The sequence below is a fragment of the Grammomys surdaster genome, unplaced genomic scaffold (assembly GCF_004785775.1).
Source record: "Grammomys surdaster isolate TR1022 unplaced genomic scaffold, NIH_TR_1.0 62, whole genome shotgun sequence".
In the NCBI taxonomy this organism is placed as follows: Eukaryota; Metazoa; Chordata; class Mammalia; order Rodentia; family Muridae; genus Grammomys; species Grammomys surdaster.
In genome coordinates this window covers 14,320,082-14,339,453 of record NW_021604564.1, presented here as the reverse complement: position 1 = coordinate 14,339,453, position 19,372 = coordinate 14,320,082, and the positions used below count along the sequence as shown (strand labels likewise).

At 39.4% G+C, this 19,372-nt stretch overlaps 1 protein-coding gene across 2 annotated transcripts in view; it reads left to right on the top strand.

Annotated features, from left to right (window-relative positions):
• The first annotated feature begins 3,996 nt into the window (after positions 1 to 3,996).
• Sec62 (SEC62 homolog, preprotein translocation factor) overlaps positions 3,997 to 19,372 on the top strand; it is a 32,193-nt gene continuing 16,817 nt past the window's right edge. For both annotated transcript variants that reach the window (XM_028763680.1, XM_028763679.1), the window contains exons 1-3: positions 3,997 to 4,114; positions 11,131 to 11,239; positions 12,121 to 12,226. In XM_028763680.1, coding sequence (XP_028619513.1) covers positions 4,079 to 4,114; positions 11,131 to 11,239; positions 12,121 to 12,226 — 251 coding nt within the window. In that variant the 5' untranslated portion in view covers positions 3,997 to 4,078. The remainder of the gene's footprint in view (positions 4,115 to 11,130; positions 11,240 to 12,120; positions 12,227 to 19,372) is intronic.

The following is a 19,372-nucleotide window of genomic DNA, read 5'->3' as shown; positions in this document are numbered from 1 at the left end:
GAAACCAAACTGTGGTCCAGAGGGAATGGCAAGGAGAACATGAGGACAGTACATTAAATCATTAAATCTCTTCTGAAGGTAATAAGCTGTAGTTTAAGAGGGAGCTCATGATAGTTAATCTTGGTATTCTACTCGGCTGAATCTGGAATCAACTAAAAGGTAAGCCACTGGAAATATCTGTCAGGAATTTTCTTCATCAGGTTATCTGAAATGGAGGATCCATCCTAAGTGCCAATGGTACCTTTCTGAGGAAACCTTTACAAAACGAGGTAGAAGGAAGCTTTTGCTCTTGCCTGCTTTCTGTCACTACCACCGGGAAGTTCATCTACCCTATTGATGCTTCTGCTGCTGCTGCATTCCTTCAATAATATCAGGGATTCTTCCAGATTCCAACATGTACCAAACACCAACATACCTCTAGGAATCTTCAGGCCTTCAGTACCAGACTGGGGTGCTTAGCTACCCAACCTCATGGACAGAGCAACTACAAGGGTTTTCATCCTCTCCAGTGGGAGACAGCCATTGCTGGACAATCCAGATGCTACTATGTAACCTAATGTAATAAATTCCCTTTTAATATATATTCAATTGATCTGTTCCTCTAGAGCCACAAAAGAATTTCCATTTCTTGCCATATACTGGACTAACCTAACCTTTTGAGTTTAGTAAGCACTCCATCTCTACTAAATGAAATAGTGTTTTCATTTACAGATCAACTGTCTTATAAAACAATTCAGTGTCCCCTGAGTGGTGGTGCATGCCTTTAATTCCAGCCCTTGGGAGCAAAGGCAGGCAGATCTCTGTGAGTTCAAGGCCAGCCTGGTCTACAGAACTGAGCTCCAGGACAGCCAGTGCTACACAGACAAATACTGTCTCAAAAAGCAAAACAAAACAAAACCAGCAACAAAAAATAAACAAACAAAAAATAGTCTAGTGTCTTCCAAATAAAGCAGTATGGAACAGAATCATCATTTGCCATGGGGGCAGCCCCAGTGGGGTCTTCTTTCTTGTCAGTTCTCCTTGAGGCAGCAGAGAGGGAAGAGCATGACTTCTGTCTTAAGACTTTGTATGATATTTAGGGTTGCTGTATAATAATTAAAAGTTTACTTATCTAAGTCTAATTTACTTTACTATTGTAGCTGATCTACCTTCTGTGTTCCTCTGAGGCCAGAAACTTCAGTCTCTGGCATTTAGCACCTCATCCTAAAACAGCCGGAGATTAAGTAAAGGATTGTTAGAGCCTTTCCCTTTTGTCCAGATGCCTCTCGATTGTCAGGCTAGGGAGAAATTTGGAGCAATAAACCTCTATTGAACCAGAAGAAGAGAATCTTGTTGGCAGAAGGAAAAACTTTGACATAAGCAAATACACATAAACTCACAAATTCATATACAGATTCACACATGCGCATTTATACATTTCCATTCAAACCAGTTGGGCCCAGCTTGTATGCAGTCTTATAAATACATACTTACACACACACACACACACACACACACACACACACCCATACTCACATATGCATTTGGAGCAAAAGACCAAACACCACTGCAGAAAAGAACTCACTCATTCTGGATGAAAAATGAGCTCCAATCTTTATTGCATAGAGAAAGAAAAAGCTTCTATCCTTCTACTGCTAAATGAATTAAACCTAAGTTTGTAAGAAGAAAGCTTTGTTCCTTTCACTAGGACTCAGCCTGCCTTGTTAGTAAGAAAGGACCTGTTCTGTCCCACGGTGAGGAGAAGCTGCCTGCTCCTCCTGCTCTCTGCAGCTTCTTTTTTCCTCTGTCCCTCTGCATTCTGCACACTGCTCTCTTAATTTTTTTGTTACCTACAATTTCTAAGTTATTCCCACCTGCATTCTCCTTCTAACCTAGCTCTCTCCTCCTGCTCTGAGGTCACAATAATGTTCTTACTCTCAATGCCCCTTCTCCCAACGCTATGCCTATACTTTTAAGTTGTTCTTGAGTTCAGTTCTTTCTAAAAAAAAGTTCTCTTGTGTCCTGACTAAAAAAATATTATCCTCAGTTCTGTTCTAAAAAGTTCTGTTCAGATCTGATTAAAAAAGTGTTCTATCTAAAAAGCTCTCCTCAGCCTAGTTCTGTCTCTTCTCTTTGTCTGCAGCACTTATACATCTTTCAGAATATATGATCACATGGTAAAAAGTTTATCACAAGTTTACACATAAATTCAAATCATAGGTTGAAATAGAAGTTTACAACAGAGAATGTTTACATGCATATCCATTAGGAGTAATTACCTGGCTAAATATTCACCCTGTCACAGCTCCACAGGTTCACAGAGAGTTAAAAAACATTACTAAGTTATTAGTGAAGTTTTGTATAGATAAAGCCAGTCAACATTTCATCTTCTGTTTTAGCACCTATAATAAATCATAGTTCCCTTTTTATGACCTTTGGTTAATTGTTTTACAACCTTTTGGAATGTGCTCTGAGTAGTAGAAGCAATTAACTGGTGACAGAGACTAGCAGACTTCTCACTGCAGTTTTGACAGCTTAATACTAATATAATTTTAGGAATTCTTATAGGATCATAATTAAGAAGTCATTGATTTGTCTATATAGCATCTCTACAAGACACTACATCGTCATAGATCTGCAGTGATCTCCTTAAAAGGACAGGCTAATACCTAGTGATTATTATATGTGTTTAATAATAACAGAAGCATATTAATAGCAGGAATCTTTCTTAAAATGATTTTCTCCTGAGCTTTAACTTTGGGAGCAAATCTGTCGTGGATTATGTTAATCTGAGGCAGACCATCTAAGGAAGATCACCTGCTAGTTATTAGCTTGTCCTATGACGGGTCCTGACAATCATTTGGGTAGAAAGGACTAGAGAAGACAAAAGTTATTTTATGTTTCAAATTTTGTGTTAATAGGTAAGAATTATTAGTTCTCCTATGCTTCCTGACAGCACAGAGCCAAATTACATATCACAGTGGGAAGGAAAAGAAATGGCTCCCTTGGAGTAGAATTGCATAGTTAAAAACAAAAACCACCAACCTTCAGCTATCTTACTTCATAAAAGATCAGGCATCAAACTACCACACTTTGCTTCAATTACATATTATTATGTCAGATATATGAAAACTTTAAGGATCTTGAAATTAAGTTTACAATGCAAAAAGTGAAAAAAAAAAAAGGGAGGCTACCAGATTCCATGATGTTTGGGGACAGAGAAAATGTATAAATTCAACATATACACATTCCGTGTACACACAAAGTGGATATAAAGGACTAAAAAAATTTTTAAATGATTAACTGACTTTAAGGGTAGAATTAAACTTTATTGGTTCTATCTTTTCTGTATTTTCCCAACTTTCTACAGCTACAATGTCGTCAGAACATGTATCTAAGCACCTAACTACCATGTCTTTGGTCTAGAAGGTTCTAAACTAATAGTCATATAGCAAGTCAGCAGACTAGTCGTGGTTCGCAGTCCACTGCATCCCAACTAGTCTTGCTCCTTTCCATCTTAACTTCCCCGGGCTCTTCCTGACTTCTGAATTCTAAGCTGGGTTATGAGGAGTCACCTGATGAATGGACATCCCATCCCAAGCCTTTGTGTAACCCTCCACATTCATTAAAGGAGTCCGACTCTGAAGTTGTTTTCCACTTTTAAAGGGAACTGAAGTGGGGTGCGACGGGGCTTGTTGGGGCAGGAAGCGCCACAGGGGACGCTGTGGGCCCCGATGGTCCAGTCCTTCTCTTCAGGAGAGGCCTCACCGGCGGCGGTGACTCCGAGGGGTGGGGCCCGAGGATATGTATTTACACACCAGCCAGGTGACTCCGACGTCCAGTCAGGCTGGAGAGCCGAAGCCTCTTCCCAGCCTCCAGCGTTCTGACTCACTTCGCGCCGGCCTCGGGGGAAGCCAGCCTCCATCGTCCGCCACCGCAGGAACAGAGCGAAGGCAACCGAAGCCAGGCGCCGGCCGCCCCCAGCCCAGAGCCCGGCGGCTTACATAACGGGCCGCGAGCCGCCGCGCTCTCGCGAGATTTCCTCCGCCCCCCTCCCCTGCTCGCTCCACGTCAGAAGGAACCGGGCGGAGCGGCCAACATGGCGGAACGCAGGCGACACAAGAAGCGGATCCAGGTAGCCCGGCGGAGCGGTGGAGACGGAGGGCTCGGGCGCGCTGGGACGAGGAGGGACACGGGGAGACGTCCCGAGCGGCCGGGCGCCGGGAGGCTGTCGCCGCGGGGTCGCGGGGCCGTGACGGGCCCGAGGCGGGACGGTGCTAGCGGCCGCTCGCTCGGCCGAGGGGTCTGTGGAGCGGCGGGGGAAGGAAGGAAGGAGGCGCGGCGCTCGAATCCCGCGTCCGGCTCCGCGTTCCTGCGGCGGAGGCCCGGGCCTGCGCGGGGAGCCAGCCTCCTCCGGAGCGCGGACGCCAGGCGCCGGCCTCCCCTCCCTCCTCCGAGTCTCCCGGGCGCTCCCGATAATAAGGCCACGGTAACTGGGGTGGAAGGAGAGCTGACCTGAGGCACCGCCGCCGGTTCTTTGTGCTTCCAGACCGTCGGTCAGCTGGCCCCGGCCCTGCCGGAGGACTCCTTCCAGATGTTAAGCGGCGTCTGCCCTCCTTTCCCCCTCTCAATGGTTCTTTTAACCGAATAGTCGTCTTGAAGCTTGCGGGCTTTCCTCCAGGCGACACGATGTAAACAAACCCTGCCCGGTCGGTGCTGCAATGGGCTGGTGGCACCCAGAAACGTCTCGCATGCCAGCTTGTCAGCCTCATGCCCCACATAGTATGCCTCCCTCATCCCATATGAATGTCACCTGAGCGTCTCTTCCCCGCAGTTTTCTCCCAGTTGTGTGTCCTTTGTTCGATGCACCTTAAACAGTGTTGTGAGTGCCTCAAGAGCTCACCCAGAAGCCAAAGGCATGAGTTGATGGCATCTAGTAAGTTGTTGGTGTATCAGTCACAAGTTGTTACAATCATTCTTGTCTTTCTGTTCCTCGCTTAGGATGACTTTTTCGGTTTTCGTTTTAAAAGGTTTATTAACTTTTTGGCCTACAGGTCTTTTGAACTATGTAAGTTACAGTTGAAAACTATTTAAATACCGTGGGAAAGATACCAGTGTTCAGTAAGTGTGGAAATTGGCAGGCATGACAAAATAATTTTGAACAGGTTACAGAAGGGAATTAGAGACATTCCAAATTCACATAGGTTTTTAAACCAGAGTGTCAAGACTATAGAAATTTCTAATTATGCTATTCCCAGGCTTTTGAAATTTAGTATTATGGCCTAACGTGGATAGTTATTTTATTAAATTTGTATTGAAGTTGTTAAATTTGTGCCAACTGTACTCCTTATGTTTACTCTTGGCTGGACAAATTTGTACTTTTTACTCTTTAATACACATTATTTTACAGCTTTATCTCCTCTTCAATATTGTCATAAAGGTAATATTGTGTACTTTTTAAATCGCTGCCCATATTTCAGTTATGAGCTTATGTTAAACAGAAAAGTAGGTAAAGAGGCTTTATGGCACTCTTCAGTACCATAGCTACAAGTTGGTTAGCTTGTGCCTGTTTGTTCTGTAGTTCCATGAATTAATTACCAAGGTGGTTTTTTTTTTTTTTTTTTTTGGTTGGTTGGTTGATTGGTGTTTTGTTTTTGTTTTGTTTTTTTCTCAACTTCTGCATTTGGAAGAAGGATCGTTTACCTTTGAAAAAGAAAAGTTTTTAGGATTGTAGAATTGGTATAAAAAGATTAAGTTAATGACTTACTAAAAGTTATTAAAAATGCCTTCCTTCACCAGAATAAAAAAATTAGGTTATACTGGTTTTTGTTAAGTACTTCTTAATAAGCTTACAAATAATTAACAACCATCTACTCAGTAAATTAACCATTAGACTGTAAGTGATATGAAATATAGCTATTTACTCTCTGTTCATTTGAGACTCTGGTTATTAAAAGTCAGCTTGGTATTATGAAATTTAAAAATTTCCCCATCCAAATAAGTTTTTCAATGTCAATATAGAATGTTTGTGGAAGATCTTACAGGAGTACCTTTATATAGCCCAACAAATTTTTTTAATTTCTTTTTACCTACACACACACACATACATATGTACATGTGTAGTTATGTATACATGAGTGCAGGCATTAGTTGAGGCTGCAGTGGAGTGTCAGCTCTACTGGAGCTGGCGTTACAGGGTTCTAGCATTCAAAGTGAGGTCTTCTGGGAAAGCAGTATGTACTTTTAACCACTGAAACATTTCTTCAGCCTCTTCCAACTATGCTAGGGAATTCCTCAGTTCTTATATTCCTGTCGAGAATCAAAAATTCTCATATTGGTATCACTTGAGATAAAATGATCAAATGTAATGACAAAGTTCAGAGTTTATTACAGAAAAAAAAATCTATTCAAAGACTTTAAAGCAAAAGCATTTATACAATCTGGTGAGTTTCCTGTTACTTGATGTTCTGTTTAAAGTCAGATTTGGTTGATTTACGGTGACTTTTGGGAGTGAAGGGATGTTTGATTCAAACAATTAAGTGAGTTTTGTTTTGTTTTTTGGAGCCAATTCATTTCCTTTTTCCAGGACAGAATAATTTTAGAATTTGGTGTCCTAACAGAGTTGGATGCAAGTTGGAGTTGTCCCATTATCACATCTCTTCCTTGGACTCAGATCAGGTCACTGAAACTTTGAAGTGAGCTTACATTTTCATTGACATTGTGTTATAAAATTTTAACAACAGATTCTCTGACAAGAATGATTGTTGCTGAAACTAATACTTCTTTAAAAGTCTTGTTTAAGAATAGGAAATATGGTGACTTTGTAGATTAACAAGGCACTAGAAGCATTGAGTTTAAAAATTGAAAAAAATCTGATAGAACTTATTTGCAATCCTCTGTCCTAAGTTCATGCTCATGAAGTGAAATGGCTCAGGGGACAGAGGCACTTGTCTGATGGCTTGAGTTTGATCCCACAAAGTTGCAGGAGAAAACTGACCCCTAAAATTGTCCGTTCCTTTACACACACACACACATATATACACATACACACACACACACACACACACACACACACACGCAGTGTGTGTTCAGTTCATGTAGAAACAGTGGTAGGCTTGGAGTTTACTGATCTCACCCTCATTTTAATGAGAAACTGATGTCCAGTGAGGTTATGTGACTTGAACTAGGATTGCCTTTTAAGTTAGAAAATTAGATTTAGACTAGTCATCTGATTCCCAGTGGAATACTCTTTCCACCTCATCATTGACTAAAAAAATAAATAAATAAATTTTGCATTACTTTAATCCCAAATTTTATACATATAATCTCCATACATAATATATTTAGTTTTGTATATGTCTGTGTATCTTTGTGAAGATGTGTATACCTTAGTGCAGGTGCCCACTGAGGACAGAAAAGGGCATCAGATCTTCTGGAATTGGCAATGGTGGTTATAAGTATTGGTGGACCACCCAGTGCAGGTGCTGGGAAGAGACTAGGGTCGTCTCCAAGAGCAGTGTACTCTTAACCACTGAACTATTACTCTACCTCCCCAAATTCTGAATATAAATTTTTATTTTAAAAGATTTAGTTTGGCTTACTTCTTCTCAAAGAATCATTCCATATAGTGTTCTGATTATATTTAGAATCTAGTTCAGTTTGAAATCTTCAGATGACTCTGTATCTTAGAACTTGTATAACCTTCATCAGTTATTTTTGTTGTACCCATCTGTCTCCCTGGAAGTAAAATCCTGACTTGTCATGGGCTTATATGCCTCGTCCAGGAAAGAGAAGAAAAATATTTGGGACTGTTCAACCAGACTACAGGTCTGATTTCTTGGGCCCTTCTGAAGGAAAGAGAAAGAACCCAGAAATCCAGTCCTAAGTCTGAAAGTTCATCTTCCCACCTCCCACCCCAACATACCAGGCTTAATAGAGAATTTTGCAGTTACATAGCAAACAAACCTGTTGCCATAGGAAGTATGACAGAAGCAAATTGGAGATGATACTGCTGTTGTTAGCTTACAGAGCTGTGTGACTTTAAGCACATAATTTATTTAAGGTCCCCTCTGGTTTTCACAATATCTTCTATTGACCTGCAGTTAATATTTTCATAAACACTTATGCTACTTTTTTTCACTTGTACAAAAAACTAAGACATGTTTTTCTTTTGTTCATTCCACTATTGATAGACCAATAACTCTATTTCTATTTAGTTTCTATTTGAAAGTCTCTCAGAATAAAGCAGGCCCATGGCTTGTTCTAGATTTTTTTTTCCTCAAATGGACTACAAATGGCAACTTATATTTCATTCTAGTATTTGGGTTTTGATGTTTTCTAAAGTATATTTATTAAAGTCTTTATCAGTATTCTATCAGACTTCCTGTTTAAATAATTTTGGGTTGTAATTAACAATAGATTAGTATCTGGATGCAAAGCAAAGACAATCTATCCCAGACTAGTTGGTTCTTTGTATCCTCATTCAAAGATAGTTGTGAGAGTTCATGGAGTTAAAAAGTTCATTAATTTTAATTGATGAGCTCACTTTTGTATGTTTTATAAGCATTTATTAATACCCTCAAAAGGCTTTCATTTCTTGTTAGAAGTCTAGCACAGAAGTTAGCGAAGTATTCTGTTCACAGTAAAAGGCAGCAAATAGTGGAGGTAGTATACTGTAGTCCGGTTTGTAAACAAGGGAAGCCTATTTTATGCTGTTTAGGCTGCAGGAGGCAGCAGTCACACAGGATCTCCTGTGTAACCAACTTCTACTGCCTCTGCTAATGCAGACTCTCTGATGGAGTCTTTCTGATACTAAAACAGCAGCAGACGCTTCACTAAGAGCTGACTGTGGTAACTAGTACTAGTCACTTACACTCAAGGAGAATATCAGTAGACAACTGAAGTCTGTATCCACTTGAAAAAAATTACTCAGGTGTCTTTTTTTTGAGTCTTCCTGTCCATTGTTGTTTAGTAGTGTCTTTATCAAGGAAAATACAGAGTTGGGAGAAAAGCTGACTAATTTGTTAAAGTGAAATTTTTAAAATTTTTGCAGATACTTAATGGCGTCTGACTTACTATTACATAATCAACTTTTCTGAGTTTTCTTCATATCTTGATATTTACATCTTGATTTTATGTGTGATGTCTTGATCAGCATTTAGGAAATGAGCACACTTCTCCGTGATCTGTAAATTGTTTAATTGAAGGTTTGTGTAAGTATTGACATACCATGCCAAAAATGATGATTCTTCTCTGTTCCTTACCCATCCCTTCCTTATACATTTCCTGTTATTGAAAAGTATCCTTTTCAAAAAATAATATTTTGAACATATTCACCTCAAGTCCTCCTGGATCCATCCCTGACTCTCTCTACCCACCCAACTTTGTGTTTCCTTTTTATTGGTTAACACAGAAATCTGAAATCTTGTATCTACTCACTGCAGTTATTCTTTACCATTAATCCTATGTACTCTATGGTTGAAATGTTTCAAACTATTCATCCCCTTCCTATTCTTAGGACAACATCATATCACAATTGACTGCTATAATCATCTTCTAACTATCCTGCTTTGCATGTCTTTTCCCTGTTTGTCTTGCCTACAATCATAAAAATATTTAAGCCGGGCGGTGGTGGCGCACGCCTTTAATCCCAGCACTTGGGAGGCAGAGGCAGGCGGATTTCTGAGTTCGAGGCCAGCCTGGTCTACCAAGTGAGTTCCAGGACAGCCAGAACTACACAGAGAAACCCTGTCTTGAAAAACCAAAAAAAAAAAAAAAAAAAAAAAAAAAAAAAAAAAAAAATATTTAAGTTACTTTTCTATTTCTGTTCTATTAAATGTAGTCATTTTTCTGCTTCTTGTGGAATAAAGTTAAAGTTTCTCAGCTTGCCTTTAAGGACTTTTTATTTTCTTTCACTAACTTAACTTCCCTACATGATAACTAATTTCTGTTAGAGTTGTGCTCATTCTCAACCTCATTGTTTGGGCTGTTCATTCAGTGTACTCAGAACTTGCCTTTCAAAATCAAGTTTTATGTAAAACATCTTTTTTGTATACTTGATAATTTTGCTTCTACTTTGTGTACTTCTAAGATATTTTTATTTATCATTCCTTTTTCGAAAATAGCAGTTGCTGTTTTGGGTATTTATGTAACAAAGTACAGGTATCTTGCCTTTCTAATACATATTGTAGCATCCAAAGATTATAGGATAAACACTCAGGAAATATGTGTTTGAATGAATGACTGACTTACTTTCATTTATTGAGACTTCCTTATTTAATGAGGCTTCCTTCCCTCAGTTTCAAGTTAAGTTCATCCTGGTAACAAGTTACCAGGATAAACTTGAAAGTTGACAGCAGATGTATTGAATGAGGAAAATATATTTGGAATATGTTGTTGTTATTATAAAAGAGAATTGGTTGAACTTTTAATTTTTATTTCCACAAATAACTATAGCTTGTGGTAGCAGAGTTTGTCATAAAAAATTTGGGGACAAACATAGAAGGAAAGACACAGAAAATGATAGAGCAGTTTTTCTAGAACTGTTCTTTGTTACCACACTACCATTAATAAGAATATCCTTTTCTGCTTTTCCATATCTGCCATAGTCCTACTGGGGAAGAGGCCCAGACAGCATCTTTGATCCCAGGGAAGAAAAAAGGATCTAAGTGCCAGTCCAGAGCATATCAGTTCTTATGCTTACTACTTAGAGGCTGCTATCGTTGGTCAATTAGGGACTTTTTACAAACTGTTATGCATCAGTGCACATGTTTGACTATGGTTATAGCATTTATTTATGATACTTACTTTAACATTTAGGCAGCCATTGTTGGCAACATCCTTTAAATTATTGCTTTGTGAGTAGTAAATGAGACCATACAAAATTGAAGGAAAACTATACAATTACTGGAAAAGCAGTTTAATATTCAGTAATTGAGGCCATCATATGGGACAGCCTTTGGCCCTGTTGGTTTGTATTTAGAAGACAGTACTAAGAGTGTCGATTTTTGTCTTTTGTATCAATTATCAGGTTTGCTGCAAGGAAGGTTTGAAAGCAAGACCTATCTGACACTTGAGAAGATTTATAGAACAGCTGTGCAAAATTACTCTTTAGTATTATAACCACACTAAATTAATATTCCTATGTTGCAGGAAGTTGGTGAACCATCTAAAGAAGAAAAGGCTGTAGCCAAATATCTTCGATTCAACTGTCCAACAAAATCCACCAATATGATGGGTCATCGGGTTGATTATTTTATTGGTAGGATTACATCTGTAGTCTTATTACTGTACAAATTCTATGAAGTTACCTATATTTAGATACATAACAGTTATAAAGAGCTTACATGTGTGATTATTGAAGCTGAGTGATGGGTATATCACAGTTGATTATCTCAGTCTTTATGATTGAAAAGTAAAACGATGAAGTGCTTTATAATTGGTTTTGTTGGAAATTTAAAAATAAGACTTATTTTCAATGTTTGTTATAAAATACTACCTTTTGTTCACATAGTATGATTGCATGGAACTAAACTAATAAGGGACATTGTTCATATATCATCTATTCAACCTCATGATTAGCTGATATCATCTATAATATAGCCCAATAGCTTATAAATGGGAGTTGTATTTTTTGTTTTAACAGTTAAACTTGAGTTTCTATATACAGAATAGATTTCTTTTTGTGTTATTAATGAATTTGATACTCGTTAAAACTTGAGAAAAAAGAGACACGCTAATCTCTAAATCTAATGTGTTTCTTTGCTAGTACAGCAGTAGGTTGTTCCGAGTGATTCTTGAGTAGTTATAATAACATGAGAATTTTCGTTACCATTGAGGGAAGAAGGAGGTGTTTGGGGTTATTTTTTGTTGTGATTATTGTGGTTAAACAAATAGTTTTGAAAGGATTTTTTACAAACACTTCTCTATTAGTTTATCTTGCTTTAAATAATATTATTTACTTGCCAACGTTGTTGTGAAGATGCTTATCAATATGTTCACAGGTTGACATAAAGAACATTATAGTCATTAGACTTGATATTCTGTTTTATTTTCTGTTATCAGAATGTTACATTTATAACATGATTTCATAAGATAAAAGTTTATGTATACTAAATTTTAAATAACAAATTTCTTCTGTAGCTTCAAAAGCAGTGGAGTGCCTCTTGGATTCAAAGTGGGCAAAGGCCAAGAAAGGAGAGGAAGCTTTATTTACAACCAGGGAGTCTGTGGTTGACTACTGCAACAGGTAGTGTTTCTTGGTGAAGGATAACAATTAGTAATGTCAACTTTTTCCATAGTTCTGAAACCTTTTAACTATTTGTGTTACTAAATGTAATGAGCTTTAAATGTAACTTGGATTTTATCAGTGGATATATATTTGTTCTTAGACCTACTATATTTTTAATTGTGTGTAACTTGTAGTTATGTTTTTTTTAATGTGTGTGTGTGTGTGTGTGTGTGTGTATTTGCCAGGGCTACTGGATGAAAGAATCAAGATTCTTTCATAAACATGTCTACATTGAATAAGTTCCGTGTAGAAAATGGTCAGGTTTTTTTTTTTTTTACCCCCAGATCTTTTATAGAGATGACAGTTAACTCTGTTATCCTTTGTGTTTTAGTGACTTTGCCCTGGACTATAGGCCTAACTTACTTGCTGTTGTCTTTTTTTTTTTTTTAATTTCTTTTTTTTTTTTTTAACATGAAATGCTTTTTTATAGCATGTTTTACAAGGGGAGGGGGTAAGAGGGGCCAGGTGGTGGAAAAGTACAAAATCTTCTTGGCCTGTGCCTTGAAACATGTCATGGTCTATACGGTACACTGCCTTGAATTATGATCTACCTGCTGTTCTTCAGAAGATATGGTACACTGCTTGAGTTATGGTCTCCCTGCTATTCTTAAGATGATATGGTACACTGCTTTGAGTCTATCTGCAGTTGCTAAGCAGGATCTTGCAGTTGCCAAGCTTCAGAGGACATTGTGCAGGTGGGGAGAGGTAGGGGGTGAGGGTAAGGGCGAGGGTCCTGGCTTCTGGCATCTCCCCCTTCTCTGTTTAGTTAGAGAAGGCATCTTATGATCAATCCCAACTATGTGAATTTTGAATTTGGATGTCTAATTATGGGGGGTCTTAGACAAGTTCACAACCCCAAAACACTGATGTGAGACGAGTCACATCGATGGTCGAAGGTTTTAGGCTGTCGACGATGGGCAACGTCAAGGGACTCCGATGTGGGTGAAAGGAGGGTGAGAGCCCTGTCTTAGGCCATGTAGGCTGCACCCACTCCCAGCACCACACACTCCTTTTCGGCTGCATTGGGTGGGCCCCTGGGAAGTGGACCTACAATAATCCCGTCATTAGGCTAACTCACAGCCATCCTAGTCCCTTGTAAATGTTCAAGTTACCAACCATTTGTCAGTTTGGGGTGTAATATTGTCATAAAGGAAGGCTCCCCAATGTTAGCGGCCATATCAAGGGCGGCCTTGGTTTAGGAAAAAGCCAATTTTTGTTGTGGTGATCAAGAGGCCAAGCTCTCTAGCGAGAGAAACGAGGGCAAAGCCAGGCATACCAGGAACCCTTCTGGAGGGCGTGGAAGTCTAGGGGTCAACCGTAGGGGGAGGGAGGGGAGCTGGCAGCTGTGTCAGTCTCCTGCGGAGTCACTTCTGGATCCTCTTCAATTTTCGGCTGATGGTAATGAACTTCAACCGTCTTCTTGATGGCAGCATCAACCTGGTTCCGTGGATGACAGGTCGCGGGCGACGATCTCTGTCTCTCTCAATCTTGATGTCGTGCACACATCCTCTCAATGAGGGTCCGTCCAGAGGGGTCCGTGCCTCGAGCCCCACGTCTGGGTGCCACTTGACCTGACCGGCAGGTCCTAGTTATTCGTGGGGGCGAGGAGGACTGCAACCTGCTATTCTTCAGAAGATATGGTACACTGCTTGAGTTATGGTCTCCCTGCTATTCTTCAGATGATATGGTACACTGCTTTGAGTCTATCTGCAGTTGCCAAGCAGGATCTTGCAGTTGCCAAGCTTCAGGGAACCTTGTGCAGGTGGGAAAAGGTAGGGGGTGAGGGTAAGGGCGAGGATCCTGGCTTCTGGCCCATCTGGATTAGAATTTCTAATAGCAGGCATCACGGGTGATTCATTTTTACCTGGAAAGAAAAAAGAAGGGGATTCTCAGGGAGATTTCTCTTCCCTGGATGTAAATTGTTATTCATCGTATTTATGGTTGGGCCTGGCTTTGTGAGAGTATCTATTTTTTTCATTAATATTTGTGGTAGCCGGTTAGCTGTGCCTTCTGTGGTATTGGACAGGCATATCAGTCCTCGGCTCCATAAGAGAACTGGGTCTGGGGCATTCCCTTTACGGGTATGAGGGTCCTTCCCCATATCTGTGGCAAAGTTTTGTTGGTCTTGGTGGTGCCCAAGGTCACCAACATGGTCAGCAAGAGATTTGCCATGAGCTTTCAGCTTTAGAGAAAAGTGAACAAGGCATGATGGAGAGTATTTCAGGGGGACTCCTTCTGAGGGGGTACCATTCCCCCTCTTTTGTTTTTAAAGCCAATTTTTCAGAGTTCTTGTAAAATCAGGGCAGAAGTGCCAACAGTTGCTCCTTCCACACTCAGAGAGTCATGAAGACCTTATTTAAGGATATATAAATCTATATTAATAATCTTTTGTCAAAGGACTTTTATAGCTCCACTGACAATTAATCAGACTATATGATATATCGATTAGAAATAGCTTTTTCTACTTTTTGTGAGATTACCTCTCTTCTGTCAATTAACTGTTGAGGAAGTTAGGGTTTACCTCTCTCTTGAGAATATTGAACAGAGATTTAAGTTCTTTTGTGGAGAGCTTAAAATAGGATCTTAGCCAATTTGCAACTCCTAGAAACTTTTGAAATTAATTTAAAATAAGTAAACTCCCTTTTTTAAAAAATCCTTTATCTGTGTGGGTTTTTTATTGGATATTATACGTATTTACCTTTCAATGTTATCTCCTTTCTCATTCTCCCCCAAGATCCCTTATCCCATACCCCCTCCTCCTAATTTTTGTGATGGTGTGCTCCAAACATCCTCCCAGTCCCATCTCCCTGCTCTCGAATTCCCACACAGTAGGGGATCCAAACTTTCGGGGACCTTGGCCCTCCACTTTCACTGAAGTCTAACAAGGTCACCCTCAATTCCCTATACAGGTGCATGAGTCCCTCCCTTTGTGCTCTCTGGTTTAGACTTTGGGAGTTCTGGTTGCAACTTTTGATACTCCTTCTAGAAAGGACCAACGCATTCATACTTTGGTCTTCCTTCTTTTATGTGAGTTTTATGTGGTCTATATGTAGATTCTTAGAAATTGTGAGCTTTTGGGCTAATATCCACTTATCAGTGAGTGCATACCATGTATGTTCTTTTGAGATTGGGTCATCTCACTCAAGATGATATTTTCCAACTCCATCCATTTGCCTAGGAATTTTGTGAACTGATTGTTCTTAATAGCTGAGTAGTACTCCATTGTATAAATGTACCACATTTTCTGCATCCATTCTTCTGTCGAAGGGCATCTGGGTTCTTTCCAACTTCTGGCTATTATAAATAAGGCTGCTGTGAACATGGTGGAGCATGTGTCCCTGTTGTATGGTGAAACTTCTTTTGGGTATATGCCCAGGAGTGGTATAGCTGGGTCCTCAGGTAACACTATGTTCAATTTTCTGAGATACCGCCAGACTGCCTTCCATAGTGGTTGTACCAGTTTACAATGCCACCAACAGTGGAGGAGTGTTCCTCTTTCTCCACATCCTCGCCAACATGTGCTGCCACCTGTGTTTTTGATCTTAGCCATTCTGACTGGTGTGAGGTGGAATCTCAGTGTTGTTTCTTTCATTTGCATTTCCCTGATGACTAGTGATCCTGAACACTTCTTTAGGTGCTTCTCAACCATTCGAACTTCCTCAGTTGAGAATTCTTTGTTCAGCTCTGTGCTCCATTTTTTAATAGGGTTCTTTGATTGTCTAGAGTCTAATTTCTTCAGTTCTTTGTATACCTTGGATATTAGCCCTTTATCAGATGTAGGGTTGGTGAAGATCTTTTCCCAATCTGTTGGTTGCCGCTCTGTCCTATTGACTGTGTCCTTTGCTTTACAGAAGCTTTGCAGCTTTATGAGGTCCCATTTGTCAATTTTTGGTCTTAGAGCACAGGCCATTGGTGTTCTGTTCAGGAACTTTTTCCCTGTGCCTATGTATTCCAGGCTTTTTCCCAGTTTCTCTTCTATTAGTTTCAGTGTGGCTGGTTTTAGGTGGAGGTCCTTAATCCACTTGGAATTGAGCTTTGTACAAGGAGATAAGTATGGATCAATTTGCTTTTTCTACATGCTGACCACCAGTTGGACCAGCACCATTTGTTGAAAATGCTATCTTTTTTCCATTCGATGGTTTTAGCCCCTTTGTCAAAGATCAAGTGACCATAGGTATGGGGGTTCGTTTCTGGGTCTTCTATTCTATTCCACTGATCCTCCTGCCTGTCTCTGTTCCAATACCATGCAGTTTTTATCACTATTGCTTTGTAGTACAGCTTGAAGTCGGGGATGGTGATTCCTCCAGAAGTTCTTTTATTGCTGAGAGTAGTTTTCGCAATCCTGGGTTTTTTGTTATTCCAAATAAATTTTAAGATTGCTCTTTCTATCTCTGAGAAGAATTGAGTGGGAATTTTGATGGAGATTGCATTAAATCTGTATATGGCTTTTGGCAAAATAGCCATTTTTACTATATTAATCCTTCCAATCCATGAGCATGGGAGATCTTTCCATCTTCTGAGATCTGCTTCTATTTCTTTCTTCAGGGGAATGAAGTTCTTGTCATACAGGTCTTTTACTTGCTTGGTTAGGTTCACACCAAGGTATTTTATATTATCTGTGACTATTTTGAAGGGTGTCATTTCCATAATTTCTTTCTCAGCCAGTTTATCTTTTGAGTAGAGGAAGGCTACTGATTTGCTTGAGTTAATTTTATATCCAGCCACTTTGCTAAAGTTGTTTATCAGGTTTAGGAGTTCTCTGGTGGAAGTTTTGGGGTCACTTAAGTACACTATCATATCATCTGCAAATAGTGAAATTTTGACTTCTTCCTTTCCAATTTGTATCCCTTTGACCTCCTTGTGTTGCCTAATTGCTCTGGCTAGGACTTCCAATACTATATTAAATAAGTAGAGGGAGAGTGGGCAGCCTTGCCTAGTCCCTGATCTTAGTGGGATTGCTTCAAGTTTCTCTCCATTTAGTTTAATGCTGGCTACTGGTTTGCTGTATATTGCTTTTACTATGTTTAGGTATGGACCTTGAATTCCTGACCTTTCCAAGACTTTTATCATGAAGGGGTGTTGAATTTTGTCAAATGCTTTCTCAGCATCTAGTGAGATGATCATGTGGTTTTTTTCTTTGAGTTTGTTTATATAATGGATTACACTGATGGATTTCCGAATATTGAACCAACCCTGCATTCCTGGGATGAAGCCAACTTGATCGTGATGGATAATTGTTTTGATGTGTTCTTGGATTCGGTTCGCTAGAATTTTATTGAGTAATTTTGAATCAATGTTCATAAGAGAGATCGGCCTGAAGTTCTCTTTCTTTGTTGGGTCTTTGTGTGGCTTAGGTATGAGTGTAATTGTGGCTTCAAAGAATGAGTTGGGTAGTGTACCTTCTGTTTCTATTTTGTGGAATAGTTTGAAAAGAATTGGAATTAGGTCTTCCTTGAAGGTCTGATAGAATTCTGCACTAAAACCGTCTGGTCCCAGGCTTTTCTTTGTAGGGAGACTTTTAATGACTGCTTCTATTTCTTTTGGGGCTATGGGACTGTTTAGATGGTTTATCTGGTCCTGATTTAACATTGGTAACTGGTATTTGTCTAGGAAATTGTCCATTTCATCCAAATTTTCCAATTTTGTTGAATATAGGCTTTTGTAGTAGGATCTGATGATTTTTTTTAATTTCCTCAGTTTCTGTTGTTATGTCACCCTTTTCAGTTCTGATTTTATTAATTTGGATACTGTCTCTCTGCCCTCTGATTAGTCTAGCTAAGGGTTTATCTATCTTGTTGATTTTCTCAAAGAACCAGCTCCTGGTTTTATTGATTCTTTGGATAGTTCTTTTTGTTTCTATTTGGTTGATTTCAGCCCTGAGTTTGATTATTTCCTGCCGTCTACTCCTCTTGGGTGTATTAGCTTCTTTTTGTTCTAGGTCTTTCAGGTGCTCTGTCAAGCTGTTAGTGTATGCTCCCTCCAGTTTCTTTTTGTAGGCACTTAGAGCTATGAATTTTCCTCTTAGCACTGCTTTCATTGTATCCCATAGATTTTGGTATGATGTGTCATCATTTTCATTAAATTCTAAAAAGTTTTTAATTTCTTTCTTTATTTCTTCCCTTACCTGATTATCAAGGAGTAGGGTGTTGTTTAGTTTCCATGTGAATGTGGGCTTTCCATTCTCTTTGTCATTTTTGAAGACCAGCCTGAGACCATGGTGATCTGATAGGATGCAGGGAATTATTTCAATTTTCTTATATCTGTTGAGGCCTGTCTTGTGCCCAATTATATGGTCTATTTTGGAGAAGGTACCATGAGGTGCTGAGAAAAAGTTATATTCTTTTGCTTTAGGGTGAAATGTTCTCTAGATATCTGTTAAGTCCATTTGGTTCATAACTTCTGTTAGTTTTACTGTATCTCTATTTAGTTTCTGTTTCCATGATTTATCCATTGCTGAGAGTGGGGTGTTGAAGTCTCCCACTATTATTATGTGAGGTGCAATGTGTGTTTTGAGCTTTAGTAAGGTTTCTTTTATGAAAGTCGACGCTCTTGTATTTGGCGCATAGATATTCAGAATTGAGAGTTCATGTTGGTTGACTTTTCCTTTGACAAGTATGAAATGCCCTTCCTTATCCTTTTTGATAGTTTTAAGTTGAAAGTCGATTTTATTTGATATTAGAATGGCTACTCCCGCTTGTTTCTTAGGACCATTTGCTTGAAAAATTGTTTTCCAACCTTTTACTCTAAGGTAGTGTCTGTCTTTGTCACTGAGGTGGGTTTCCTGTAAGCAGCAAAAAGCTGGGTCCTGTTTGCGTATCCAGTCCGTTAGCCTATGCCTTTTTATTGGGGAATTGAGTCCATTGATGCTAAGAGATATTAAGGAGAGGGTGTTGTTGCTTCCTGTCATTTTTGCTAATAGTGGAGACATCGTTTGTGTGGTTATCTTCTTTTGGGTTTGATGGAAAAGGATTATTTTCTTGCTCTTTCTAGGGTATGATTGCCCTCCTTGTATTGGAGCTTTCCTGCTATTATCCTTTGTAAAGCTGGATTTGTGGGAAGATACTGTGTAAATTCAGTTTTGTCATGGAATATCTTAGTTTCTCC